This window comes from Bos taurus, chromosome 15, assembly GCF_002263795.3.
Source record: "Bos taurus isolate L1 Dominette 01449 registration number 42190680 breed Hereford chromosome 15, ARS-UCD2.0, whole genome shotgun sequence".
NCBI classification, from domain to species: Eukaryota; Metazoa; Chordata; class Mammalia; order Artiodactyla; family Bovidae; genus Bos; species Bos taurus.
In genome coordinates this window covers 57,145,711-57,161,082 of record NC_037342.1, presented here as the reverse complement: position 1 = coordinate 57,161,082, position 15,372 = coordinate 57,145,711, and the positions used below count along the sequence as shown (strand labels likewise).

General features: G+C 39.1%; 1 protein-coding gene across 5 annotated transcripts in view; it reads right to left on the bottom strand.

Annotated features, from left to right (window-relative positions):
* The window catches only part of ANO3 (anoctamin 3), a 457,212-nt gene that overhangs the window by 192,907 nt on the left and 248,933 nt on the right, over positions 1 to 15,372 (bottom strand). For all 5 annotated transcript variants that reach the window (XM_059874526.1, XM_059874525.1, XM_059874527.1 and 2 more), the window contains 1 exon segment: positions 2,206 to 2,324. In XM_059874526.1, coding sequence (XP_059730509.1) covers positions 2,206 to 2,324 — 119 coding nt within the window.

The following is a 15,372-nucleotide window of genomic DNA, read 5'->3' as shown; positions in this document are numbered from 1 at the left end:
CATACTTGCAAAACTGACACTGATGAAAGCAACTAAAGACCAGATAAACAGATGGAAAGATACATTAGTACCATACTTATGGACTGAAAGAATTAATAATGGTAAAATGATCATACTACCCAAGGCCTTCCACAGATTCAACACAATCACTATCAAAATACCAATGGCATTTTTCAGACAACTAGAACAAATAACGGAGAAGGCAATGGCAACCCACTCCAGTACTCTTGCCTGGAGAATCCCATGGATGGAGGAGCCTGGTAGGCTGCAGTCCATGGGGTCGTGAAGAATCAGATATGACTGAGCGACTTCACTTTCACTTTTCACTTTCATGCATCAGAGAAGGAAATGGCAACCCACTCCAGTGTTCTTGCCTGGAGAATCCCAGGGACGGGGGAGCCTGGTGGGCTGCCATCTATGGGGTCGCACAGAGTTGGACATGACTGAAGTGACTTAGCAGCAGTAGCAGAACAAATAATTCTAAAATTTGTATGGAAATACAAAAGACCCCCACATACCCAGAAACAATCTTGAGAAAGAAGAACAAACCTAGAGGAATCGTGCTTTATGATCTCAAACTATACTACAAGTTAAAGTAACCAAAACCACATGTTACTGGCACAAAAACAAACGCATGCATCAGTGGAACAGAACAATGAATCTGTGACAGAGGAGGCAACAACAGACAACGGGAAAAGACAGTCTCTGCAGTGAAGGATGTCGGTAAAACCAAACAGCTATATACAAAAAGGTCAAACTGGACTACTTTCTCACACCATTCACAAAAGTAAATTAGAAATGGATTAAAGATGTAAATGCAAACCCAAAACCATGAAACTTCTAGGAGATAATATGGGCAGCATGCTCTTTGACATTAATCTCAATGATATTTTCTACATATGTCTCCTTAGACAAGAGAAGCAAAAGCAAAAAATAAACAAATGGGACTACATTACATTAAAAATCCTTTGCACAGTGAAGGAAACTATCAACAAACTAAAAAGGTTCTCCAGGGGATCTTCCCAGCTGAGGGCCTGAACCCACATCTCTTGCATTGGCAGGCAGATTCTTTACTTCTGAGCCACCAGGGAAGCCCATATGGAATATTACTCAGCCATAAAAACAATAAAATCTTGCCATTTGTGACAACACGGAAGGACCTAGAGACCCAGAGGGCATTATGCTTACTGAAGTAAGTCAGGCAGAGAAAGAAAGAAAAACACTGTATGATTTCACTTACATGTCGAATCTAAAAAAGGGAATAAGAGGATAAATATAAAACAGAATTATAGACAGAGAGGACAGACAAGTGAACAGGTGATGGCCAGAGAGGAGGGTGAGGAGGGGAGGAAAGAAGTAAGGGAGATGAAAAGCTACAGACTTCCAGTTGCAAAATAACTGAGTCGTGGGTATGAAATACACAGTGTGGGCAATGGAGTCAATAACTACATTATATCTTTATATGGTGAAAAATGAAAGTGAAAGTCACTCAATCGTATCCGACTCTTTGCGACCCCATGGATGATACACATAGTAAATATAATGAACATTGCTGTATGCTGTTTATGGAAGTTGTTAAGAGTAAATTCTAAGAGTTCTTATTATAAGAACTATATATATATATATATATATGTATTTCTGTTTCTTTGATTTTGTATCTATATGAGACGATGAATGTTCACTCAACTTATTCTGGTAATCATTTCATGATGTATGTAAGTCAAATAATTATACTGTATACCTTAAACTTATAAAGCACTGTGTCAATTATATCTCAACAAAACTTGAAGAAAAACAAAAAATTTGTCAAGCTGACAACATGATTATAATTTTACAAATGATGAAAACAAGGCTAAGTGAGTTTGATTGACTTGCTCAAGTTACCACAACTATAAGTATTGGAACTGCAATTCAAATATTGGCCCACTTGATAATAAAATTCATGTTCTCATTAAACCATGGTGTCCTTCAAAAAACAAGAAGATGGAATAAACCTCTAAAAATTACTGAATAATTTTATGCTTCAGAATGTTTATAAAATTCTGTTTGACAATATAAATGGATATGATGTCTACACATAACTTTTCAGTTTTAGTCCTGTGCAGCCTTATTCTCTCCAGGAAATATCAACTGAAATTCAAAAGAACTGTATGAATTTAGATGTTAGAGTCCCCAGTGACTTATAGATCGTTTAGTTTGCATTACCTTAGGTAATCTGGGCTTCGGTTCAGAATTATTTTTAGGAACAAAGTCTTTAATGAGGCGAGATCGATCATAATTAGCATGCTCTGATTCATCCGTGTAATCCTTATCTTTTCCTAGGTCTAGAAAAGAAAAAGAGAAAATTACATCCATTTTTATCCTTCTTTCTTTTCTTTCTCCTTAAATATAATAACCTCTTTTTTTCCATGTTTTCTCAAGGTTTAACCAAGTATCATTTTCATATGACCCATATATCCAACAAATAAGCAAAAAAAGGTAATAATACAGAATCTTGCCAGTAACTTTCAGAAAAAATAAAATGCATCTCTGTCATTTAATGTACTTAAACATTTTGAAAACAAAGTTAAAGTCATGCAAATGCAACTGGCCGTTATCTCTTTTGAACTTGAAAATAGAGATATTTGTAAGAATTCAGTACAATTTTGCTTTTTAAGGCAAATTTTACACGTTTATTTGCTTAATTAAAAAGACTACAGATTTTTGGTCATTTTTTTAAATTGCTGTTTTATAAATATGAACTTGACTTAAAAGAATAAGAAGTCTAAGAAATCATATAAGAAATGCTAACAAATTTTACAAGAAAGATTAAAAAGTATTAGGAGATTGAAATGAAACCACAACAGCAAAAAAGGAGCAAAACATTGAAATATGGTAATTACCACTGGAAAAATCAAAAAGGGTAACACATATAAGAAACTATATGTGCATATTATATGAATAATGAGCAAGCTAGAATCAATGTAAACGAGTATAAAATAGAAAATACCCATGATGGTTGCAAGCATCACCAAGAACTGGTGACAATTCCACAGACTTTGTGTTCTAGGTGATACAAAGAGCTCTCCAAATTAAAAAACAGATTCCTAAATATTTAGTCTTTTCAAATAAATCCAATGAAATTATTGTAATTATTTTATTCAATCTGTCGCTAACCTATCAACAAATTTTAACACAGAAAACTATACATAGTTCTTTCAAGACTTCAGTCATGTGACTCAGTATTGTAACAAAAAATTTTATTTATACTAATGCATTAGTTTCTTTTATTAGTAATGCTTAAAATCTACTATAACATATGGCATGTGAGGCATAGCTAGCAGTATCAAGTTATTAGTCACAGTATAAACTAAGAATGAACAGATCATTATACACCTTAGGATATATTTAACTACCAATTACATTAACATGCTCTAGGCATTTGACCCGGAGAAGGCAATGGCAAGCCACTCCAGTACTCTTGCCTAGAAAATCCCATAGATGGAGGATCCTGGTAGGCTGCAGTCCATGGGGTCGATACGAGTCGGACACGACTGAGCTACTTCACTTTCACTTTTCACTTTCACACAATGGAGAAGGCGATGGCAACCCACTCCAGTGTTCTTGCCTGGAGAATTCCAGGGACGGCAGAGCCTGGTGGGCTGCCGTCTATGGGGTCGCACAGAGTTGGACACGACTAAAGCGACTTAGCAGCAGCAGCAGCAGCAGGCATTTGACCTATACCTATGTACCTATTAATAATAGCTATCACTCATGGATGGCTAATATTTGCTGAGCGTATACTAAGAGCCAGAAACTTTACACATATAATTTCCTTTAATCCTTATAACAACTCTAGTAGTGTGTATGGTTTTTATCTACACAATGATAAATAAACTAAGGCATATGCAAATTAAGTAGCATGGCAAAGTTGCTGAACCATTAACACACACACACACACACACACACACACAGAAGTTGCTCAGTCACGTCCGACTCTTTGCAACCCCATGGATTGTAGCCCACCAGGCTCCTCGGTCCATGGGATTTTCCAGGCATGAATATTGGAGTGGGTTGCCGTTTCCTTCTCCAAAGGGGTACATCAAACACATCCCGATTGATGCCAAAGCTGATGTTTGTGAACATGCTATAATGTTTCCCAAGACTTAGGTAAGGGCTTCTCAGGTGATGCAGTGGTAAAGAATTTATCTGCCAGTGCAGGAGATGCAGGAGACATGGGTTCGATCTCAAGTACCAACATAATAAGTAAACTTTAGGAACAAAACGTGTCAATATGTTTTAACAGAAAGACTGGAGGGTATTCCTAAAGTCATAATCTGAAAGAAAGAAAATCTATTTTCACAAGCATGTTCAACAAGCCTATGGGCACTAAAGTATAGAAACCATTGCCACCTTAATAAACAGCAACTCAATTCTTCCATCAACACAGGCCAGAATTCTGACTCCTCATTTTCTCTTATCACCATGTCTGCTCCTTAAGCAAATTGTGTTGATTTAGCACAAAGCATAATTTTATAAACGTGGTATATGTTTATCCTATATATATGTATATATATATATATATATATATCATCTGCATATGCACATATGTGTGTGTGTATATATATATATATATAATGAATATGTACATGCTCTGCTGCGCTAAGTCACTTCAGTCGTGTCCGACTCTGCAACCCCATAGACGGCAGCCCACCAGGCTCCCCCATCCTTGGGATTCTCCAGGCAAGAACACTGGAGTGGGTTGCCATTGCTTCTCTACATGCATATATTTGTGTTGGTGCTTATATAAAGGACAAAGAAAAAAGTATATATGTAGAGAGAGAGTACTGATAGATGATCATCTGTCTCTTCCCACTTTAAGTGCTATTGGTGAGCTGATTGTTTTGTTCACTGCTTCATACACATTATTTAGCTTACTGTTTAGCATCTCGTATGAAATTAAAAGACGCTTACTCCTTGGAAGGAAAGTTATGACCAACCTAGACAGCATATTGAAAAGCAGAGACATTACTTTGCCAACAAAGGTTCGTCTAGTCAAGGCTATGGTTTTTCCTGTGGTCATGTATGGATGTGAGAGTTGGACTGTGAAGAAGGCTGAGCGCTGAAGAATTGATGCTTTTGAACTGTGGTGTTGGAGAAGACTCTTGAGAGTCCCTTGGACTGCAAGGAGATCCAACCAGTCCATTCTGAAGGAGATCAGCCCTGGGATTTCTTTGGAAGGAATGATGCTAAAGCTGAAACTCCAGTACTTTGGCCACCTCATGCGAAGAGTTGACTCACTGGAAAAGACTCTAATGCTGGGAGGGATTGGGGGCAAGAGGAGAAGGGGACGACACAGGATGAGATGGCTGGATGGCATCACTGACTCGATGGACGTGAGTCTGAGTGAACTCTGGGAGTTGGTGTTGGACAGGGAGGCCTGGCGTGCTGCGATTCATGGGGTTGCAAAGAGTCAGACACGACTGAGCAACTGATCTGATCTGAAGCACTTAGTATCTGTTGAATAAATTGATGAGTAGATGGTACACTTATATGTGGCAATATTTTCCAACTGTTAAATGGCTAATTTTACAGACTGAAAACTTATAGAAATGTTTAAAATATAATATTAAGTTAAAATTTGTTTTTCTTAATTTTGATATATTTCATTTCAAATATACTTTCCCTTATGATGAAACTTCTGTGATACTATGCAAACTTAAGGACAAAAAGTGACAACTACAATATGTTAAGAATGTGAAACATTTTCTTATTTTGACAGAACAATGGTAGTTTTCCCCTCACCCTAGACCTTTTTCTACTATTCTTGCCAGAAGTTTATGCGTATCATAAATAGCAGAATTAAAAAAAAAAAAAAACTGCCGTTGGTATTAACGCCAATAAACATCTGTGACAATGAAGAGGACCACATTGCATATGATTAATAAAGTGAATCCCTCTTCCATTAGAAGAATTATCTGAAATATAAACAAAACCTACTAATGTGTTTTGGTTCTTATCGAGGACACAGATCCTTGTGTTTGTGTGAAATATGCCCCACGTGGTAAAGATCATTTAAATTTCAAACAAACTGAGTAATTTCAACAGCACCAAATTACAATACCATATATATTTCATTGTCTTAAGATGCTTTTCCCCCACATTTTAGCATTTCTGAAATCAGGATGGGGTCAACAGTCCATGTTGGACCGTAAAGAAGACTGAGCACCAAGGAATTGATGCTTTTGAATTGTGGTGCTGAAGAAGACCCTTGAGAGTCCCTTGGACAGCAAGGAGATCACACTAGTCAAGCCTAAAGAAAATCCACTCTGAATATTCATTGGGAGGACTGATGACGAAGCTGAAGCTCCAATACTCTGGCCACCTGATGCAAAGAGCCAAGTCACTGGAAAAGACCCTGATGCTGGGAAAAATTGAGTTCTGGAAGAGAAGGGGAAAACAGAGGATGAGATAGTTGGATGGCATCATCGGCTCAATGGACATGAGTTTGAGAAAACTCCAGGAGACAGTGAAGGACAGGGAACCATGGCATGCTGCAGTCTATGGGGTCACAGAGTCAGACATAACTGAGCAACTGAACAAGAGCAACAGTCCATATTTCCTAAAATTGATTATTAATTTGATGATGCTTTTCACAATTGCTAGTGTCTTAAAATCCAGTAAATTTGATAACTAAGAAAAACAGACTTTCAAAAAACAAAAACATTTAACATCTGTCTGGTATAGTAGAAAACAGGTAATTTTGATTATGACAAATGAAACTACTGTTGCTTTCCAGTAGCTGACTGGTAGAAAGACATACACTCTTAAAAAGTAGACAATTGGATTTTATCAAAGTTAAAAAAATGTACTTTAAAGAATACCATCAAAAAAGAGAGACAACCTTCAGAATATGAGAAAATGTTTGCAATTTATATATCGAATAAGGGACTTGTATATATGTATGTACAACTCTTAGAACTGAATAATAGACAAACAACCCAGTTTGAAAATGGGCAAAAAATCTGAACAGACATTTCTTTGAAAAAACATACAAGAGGTTCAAAGGAAAAAAATAACATGAAAGGTGTTCAACATGATTAGTGCTCAGGGAAATGTAAATCTAACCCACAATGAGACCACTTCATATTCACTAGGATGTATATAATAAAAAAGAGTGTTGATGAGAATGTTGAGAAACTGAATCTCTATATACTGCTGATGAAAATGAAAAATGGTGAAGCTGTTGTGGAAAACAGTCTGGCAGGTCTTAAAAATTTTTAACAGAGTCACCACATGATCTTGCATTCTACTTCTAGGTATAATACTCAAGAGAAATGAAAGCATAATTTCACCAAAAAAATTGTACATGAATGTTCCTAGAAGCACTGTTCATAATAGCGAAAAAGTCAAAACAATACAAATGTCCATAACTCATGAATGGATAAATAAAATATGGTTTAATCAATATCGTAGAATTTTGTTCAGCAATAAAAAGGGCTGAATTATTGAATTACAGTAAAACCTGACTGCTGATAGGTATGGAATTTCTTTTTGAGGTGACAGGAATGATCTAAAATTGACTGTGGTGATGGGTACATATCTTTGAGAATATGCTAAAAACCACTGAGTTTTCACCCACTACTTAAAGTAGGTGAATTGTATGGTCAAGGTGAATTGTAACTCAATAAATCCATTATATAAAATACAAACAAACAAAAATCAAGATTCTCCAAGCTTAAGAAAATCAATTAGTATGTTAATGCAGAGAGCTTGATGTAATGGAAGGATAACTAATATTAGCTCCATAAAAGCCAAGTTTAAATTCTCGTTATGCCATTTATTAGCTGAGTGGCAGTGAGTCAGTTCCTTAATATGAAAATTTGGGGTAATAAAATCTTTTCATTCCAAGGATTAAACAGAATAATCTAAAGTGAAGAGGTACAAAAGAGCCTCTTGATGAAGGTAAAAAAGGAGAGTGAAAAAGCTGGCTTAAAACTCAACATTAAAAAACTAAGATCATGGCATCCAGTCCTATCATTTCATGGCAAATAGATGGGGAAACAATGGAAACAGTGACAGACTTTATTTTCTTAGGCTCCAAAATCAATGCAGATGGTAACTGCCACTATAAAATGAAAAGATGCTTGCTCCTTGGAAGAAAATCTATGACAAAACTAGACAGTATACTAAAAAGCAGAGACATCACTTTGCCAACAAAGGTCCATCTAGTCAAAGCTATGGTTTTTCCAGTAGTCATGTATGGATGTGAGAGTTGGACCATAAAAAGGGCAGAGCACCGAAGAATTGATGCTTTCAAACCGTGGTGCTGGAAAAGACTCTTGAGAGTCTCTTGGACTGCAAGGAGATCAAACCAGTCAATCCTAAAGGAAATGAATCCTGAATATTCATTGTAAGGACTGATGCTGAAGCTGAAACTCCATCCTTTGGCTACCTGATGTGAATTGCTAAATCACTGGAAAAGACCCTGATGCTCGTAAAGATTAAGAGCAGGAAGAGAAGGGGGCGACAGAGGTTGAGATGGTTGGAAGGCATCATCCACTCAATGGACATGAGTTTGAGCAAACTCTGGGAGATAGTGAAGGACAGGGAAGCCTGGCATGCTGCAGTCCATGGGGTTGCAAAGAAATGTACATGACTGAGCGACTGAAGGACAATAACAAAATGTGACTTGTACACATAAATATTGAAGAATTATATATTTCCTTCCTTTGGTTTTTCTTAAATTCACAACTCAAATATTTAGAATCAGCAAAACAAATTATGTAATTTGGAACAAACAAAAAAACCTTATCTTCCCTTTTAAAGCCTAAGTGGGGAAGAAACAATGTAATTACCTTAAGTATGCCAATGTACAATTTAAAATTTAATCTAAATATCTCTTTTCCAATCACCAATAATATGATTTATGATAAAAACTTTTGTTGAGTCAAGTGGGAATCCAGTAAGTCTTCTAAATGTTGCTAGTAAACCAGCACCAGCTCAAAACAAAAGAGACTGATCAATATAGGAGGCTACTAAGATTGCAACATAAACTTTAGAGCCATCTCTGGAAGTGTAATTTTAATAACCAAGTTATTCCATCTCAGCCATTTTTCTTTATTATAATACTATTTTATTTCATTATGTTGTTACATTGTATTATAACTGCCTAAGCATCTGGAAACGGATGGTGAAACTTTTGAACAATTTTCAGTATGTGTGAGTGATCATATTAGTGATCACTTACTTTCAACTATGTAACCTTCCCATTCATTACTAATGTCAGCATGTTTTAGGACTGCCAGAGTAGCTGAGGCTGAAGATTAAAACAACAGTTATTAGGTTCAAGATGGTGGCATAGGAAGATGCTGGACCCACCTCTTTCTGGGGTAGTTACATATGCATCAGTTTCTTCTGAGAAAGAGCTGTAAACCAGATGAACTGCTCCTCCAGGACAAAAGATAAAAGGACCACATCAAGAAAGGTAGGAGAGACCATATTTGACAGTCCTTCCAAAACCCCACTCTCAGCGTAATGACACAACAGGGAGGGATCTCCTCAGTTCAGTATTTTTCTCAGAGGAGCAAGGGATTTGTGCCTTACATGAGGCACCCCAGCCTTGGATCTGCACCAGAAGACAAGGCCCCAAAATACCTGGCAAGGAAATAAATGGGAAGACATTCAAAGGACCCAAGGGACATATGGAACTGAGATTCACCTTTTAAAGGGCTTGCATGTGGTCTCATTCATGCCAGCAGCAGTTTAAAAAGTGCCTAGACTATATGTGAAGGAGATTCACTTGCTAATTTTAAAGCATCTGCAGAAAGGGCAGGAGACAGTTGAAACTCTCTCCAGAGACAGAGGTGTTAGTGGACACCATTTTTGCACTCTCTACCCATCCTGATAGCACAAGCGCAAGTGTCAGTCACTCAGTTCTGTCTGACTCTGTGACCCCATGGACTGTCTATGGAATTCTCCAGGCAAGAATACTGGAGTGGCTTCCCAACCCAGAGATCGAACTCATGTCTCTTGTGTCTCCTGCACTGCAGGCAGATTCTTTACCATCTGAGCTACCAGAGAAGCTAGCACAAGCAGGCAAGCTAAACCCTCTTGCTGCCCTGCTAGGACAGGTGGGGAAAGCAGCCTCTGCACTGTCTCACTGCCTTGCTGAAAGTAAAAAGCTCATGCAGTGTGACACTCCCTCGCCTGCTGTCTGGGAGCAGGAAACAAGAGCATTCTCCCCTTGTAGTTCAATGATGGTCTTTAGTGTTATGCATTTTTGCTTTGTGGTTATCAAGAGGCTCAAATATAACATCCCAGGATAGCAACTTAAATGTGAACATGTTTCAAAGCTCTTCAAGGAACTCTCTCATGGCATCACTGAGACCTACAGGCAAACACAGTCAAGGCATTTTCCTGTAATACTGCCCAGCTTACAGCTGACTCAGGAAAGCCAACAGGAACATTGGTGGTATTTATTGATAAGGTAACCCTGGCAGCCAAAGAGGCTGGTTTCTGGTCTCCACCAGACTGTGACAATCAGAGACAATTCTTGGCAGGCTACTACCCTCAGAGCAATGCACAGATCACAGACTGAAACACATCCCCACCTTCCTGTGAAAAGCCTATTTATTTATGTTGGAGCTTCAGCCTGAGGGATAGGCTTAAGTTTTCCCACACATCTAGAGTCTATGGAGGTACTTCCAACCTAGTAGAGAGATAGCATCCTATGCAACCCCTTTGCCTCACTTCACCTTGATAATAGCTTACACACTGATCTGGAGCTCTGATTTTTGTTAACAGTCTCCCAAGGCCACCCTCAGATTTCCTGTCTGAAGACTGTAGGGCTTGGGATTGCAGCCCCACAGAAACTGTACTTATTTGCATACTTTAACAGAGCTGTCTGAGGCCATGGTCTCCAGTCAACCTGAAACTAGGTGCTAAGTGAGATTTCTTCCCTTGGAGACAACAGGTAAGTAAGAATCTCATTGGCAAAAACAAATACAGAGAAAAGGTAGTGAATTAATCACTTATAAATCTAGTAAGGAAGTTAAAAGACAAAAGTAGTAAAATCAACTAAAATGACAAAAATCAGTTTAGAAATACATAAAATGAAAAGATACAAAATTTGACATAAAAAACACAAACTGGAGTAAAAATGTAGAGGTTTGGTGCTGGTAAAGATCCAGACCCAGTCTTTTTACAATTTTTTATTTTGTATTGGGGTATAGCTGATTAACTTCCCATGTGGCTCAGATGGTAAAGAATCTGCCTGCAATGCAGGAGACCCTGGTTCTATCCCTGGGTTGGGAAGTTCCCCTAGAGAAGGGCATGGCAATCCACTCCAGTATACTTGTTTGGAAAATTCCATGGACAGATGAGCCTGGCAGGCTACAGTCCATAGTGTCGCAAAGAATCAGACACGACTGAGTTACTAAAACAATACACATAGCCATTTTACAATGCTGTGATAGTTTCAGGGGAACAGTGAAGGGACATACATACACACGTAGAAGACCCAGATTTACTGGTTCTTTGCTGTTCTTTTGTTGTCTGCTTCTCCCTAACAGTATCAATGTTCTAAAGTCCTGACACTAACCAGTCACAGCACAGGTACTGCTGGAGCTATACTGAGTCAACCCCCCAACTGAGGAAATTCTGTGGATAAACTACTTTCCATTGTGTCAATGTGTTGGCGTTTATTCTACCCACATCTATCTTTCCATATATTCACCCAATCAATCATCATTTATCTACCTATCTGTCACTGAAAACACGGTGCATGCTGGGCAACACAAATGGGACAGATATAAATAGCAATTGTTATCTAGCAAAATGAGTATGCATGGAAAGTAGAAAGAAAGTGAAGTCGCTTGGTCGTGTCCAACTCTTTGCAACACCATGGACTGTAGCCTGCCAGGCTCCTCCATTCCTGGGATTTTCCAGGCAAGAATACTGGAGCAGGTTGCCATTTCCTTTTCCAGGGGATCTTCTCGACCCAGGGATCAAACCAAGGTCTCCCGCGTTGTAGGCAGACTCTACCGTTTGAGCCACCGGGGAATCCAAAACTGAAAGTCGCTTAGTTGTGTCCAGCTCTTTGTGACCCCGTGGACTGTAGCCTGCCAGGCTCCTCTGTCCCTGGACTTCTCCAGGCCAGAATACTGGAGTGGGTAGCCGTTCCCTTCTCTAGGGGCTCTTCCCAGTGCAGGGACTGAACCCAGGTCTTCCACATTGCAGGCAGATTCTTTACCTTCTGAGCCACCAGGGAAGCCCAAGTATACATAAAGCCATATTCAAAGTGCTATAAGAATAGAAAGAAGGCCTCATCTCAACTTCTGAATGTTAGGGAGGACTTCACAGAAGGGTAATGTTAGAAAGTCATACTCTTCCTACTTAAGGAGAATGATGACTATCAGTTCTTTAAATGCTCTCCCAGAAGGTTTGTCAACCCAAATGAAAAAGAGGAACATAATCAGATTAGGTCGTCAGTGAGAAAACTAACACAGTAATGATTTCTAACAAATGAGGAAAATCACACTGAGGGATCACATAACGGTGAGAAAAGTAATGGGCGAATCCTACAGCAAACTCTCCAAAGATATGCATGTCAATAGCCTCTGTGTCGTTTATCCGCTTTTTCGGATTCTAAATATATTATTGAAGCCCCTACTATGTGCCAAATAACGTTCTTGATTCTGGGCTACAGGAATCAAGAAAGTTAACAAAGCCTCTATGTTCTGGAAACAGAAAGAGAAAGAAAAAAAAACCCACAGAATTTCAGGTAATGCTGCTGCTAAGTCGCTTCAGTCGTGTCCGACTCTGTGTGACCTCATGGACGGCAGCCCACCAGGCTCCCCCGTCCCTGGGATTCTCCAGGCAAGAACACTGGAGTGGGTTGCCATTTCCTTCTCCAATGCATGAGAATGAAAAGTGAAAGTGAAGTCGCTCAGTTGTGTCCAACTCTTAGCAACCCCATGGACTGCAGCCCACCAGGCTCCTCCGTCCATGGGATTTTCCAGGCAAGAGTACTGGAGTGGGGTGCCATTGCCTTCTCCGATTTCAGGTAATACTTTCTATGTATTAAAAAGAAGAATAAATCAAGATTAGAGCACATAAAGTGAAGTTTGTGTGAATCTGGTTTCTTTCAATGGAAGGCCCTGGGATCAGAACAATAGGGAACAGAAGGTTGAATTGGCTACAGCATTGGCTTCCCAGGTGGCTCAGTGGTAAAGAATCTGCCTGTTACCATGCAAGAGATATAGGAGACATGGGTTCAATCCCTGGGTCCAGAAGATCCCCTGGAAAAAGAAATGGCAACTCACTGCAGTATTTTTGCTTGGGAAATCCCATGGACAGAGGAGCCTGGTGGCTACTCCATGGGGTCACAAAAGAGCCAGACATGACTGAGCAACTGAAAAACAAGGGGGAGGAGGCAATAGGAAATGGCCATGCCCAGATACCTCATACAGCCTCTGAAAGCCAAGTAGGAGGTTTACATTTTAAGTGTAATGAGAAAGCTGGAGGAATATGAGGAGAAAAACGATGAGATTTAATTTCTTTTATTAAAGCTTCCTATAATTGCTGTGTAGAAAATAGATTATAAGGAAGCATGAGGTGGAGCAGAGAGACCAATTAGGAGGTTATTACACTATCTCCCAAGAAATGGTGGCAGAGTGGATTACGTTGTAGAGCACTTGTAGCAGCAAATGGTGAGCAGTATTACATTCTGAATGTAACTTGAAAAGTGAGACAAGATGACTTATGTAATGTGCTTAATAAAAAGCTGGAAAGATTTGCAGTGACTGTGAGGCTTTCAAAACTAGAGAACAATGTCTTTCCCTGTAATTCCATTTTTTTTTCTGTAATCGTAAGTAAATTGGTAACATCAGTGGAAGTTATTTTTATACCATTTTAACATGAAACTGTTGGAAAAAATGATGAAAATTAGTGGAGATTAATATTGCAGAAAGACAGCAAAATCATTACATACATACATCATTACATTTGAACATAACTGTTTGGAGAAATAAGATCAACAAACAAGCCATTAAGCTGAACTATGAAACTTGTAGAAAGCCAATGCCTTGATTATCTAACACAAACCCCTTCCTGAGGGAGTCATTTCATAACACTGGCAAAATGTTGATTGCACAAGATTAGGAAGATGAATATTTTGGTGGGTTGGACCCAAAGTATATCGGTCTTAATTAGCCCTGCTTATTTCACTTCAAAGTTACCTGATTTTACTGCAGCGTGGGCAAGGGTAGAATTAGGCATTAGTTACTTGTTAACTGGATTGCTCTGTCTTTGCCATTTTCTCGTACACTAACAAGAAAAGAAGGGTGAGCAATAGTAGCAGGACTTCCAGGATTGATGAGCAAGATTGCCGGCACACTATGATTTCACGTTCACTGTTACATGGATCAGTACTTCCCAGAACAATTGTGTGTGTGTGTGTGTGTGTGTGTGTGTGTGTGTGTGTGTGTGTGTCTATGTAGCTATGTGGCTGGGGGAGAATGGTTTATGCAATGAAATGGTGCCCTGGCTGCTCTATGAAAAGAAGAATTAAAAGTCCAGAGACAACAATTAGAAGAATAAATGAAGAAAACACAGCAACAAAATCCCAACCTCCCAACCTGATTAGTTTCCTTTAATCAATCATCTTCCAAATATATTTTACCATGCAATGTTACTCCTCCATCTTTTGCTGCTCCCAGCCTGATACTTATTAACATCTTGCAGAGCTGGTGTTCCCTGGGTTTCACTAACCACTTGTCATCTTAAATGCCTGTGTTGCTATTGTGCTGATTAAGAGAGGAAATAAGAGATGAAGGTTTCCTGGGTTGAAACCTCTGTTCTCCATTGGCTACTGCTGCTAAGTCACTTCAGTCATGTCCAACTCTGTGTGATCCCACAGAGCCCACCAGGCTCCCCCATCCCTGGGATTCTCCAGGCAAGAACACTGGAGTGGGTTGCCATTTCCTTCTCCAATGCATGAAAGCAAAAAGTGAAAGTGAAGTCGCTCAGTCATGTCCCACTCTTAGCAACCCCATGGACTGCAGCCCACCAGGCTCCTCCGTCCATGGGATTTTCCAGGCAAGAGTACTGGAGTGGGCTGCCATTGCCTTCTCCATTGGCTAGTTAGATGATTTTTGTAAGTTAACTTGCCTCTTGGTGAATCAGGTTCCTCATCTGTAAAAATAAGATGATAATAACACCAACCCAAAGGACTGATAAGAAAAATAAGATAACATAGGCAGGGAGGTGTGCATGTGAGTTCAGTAAATTATTGTTATTCCAGTATGCCATCAGGGTCACGTTTTGGTGATAACATAAAGAGATGGTTCAGTTCAGTTCAGTCGCTCAGTCATGTCCGACTCTTTGTGACCC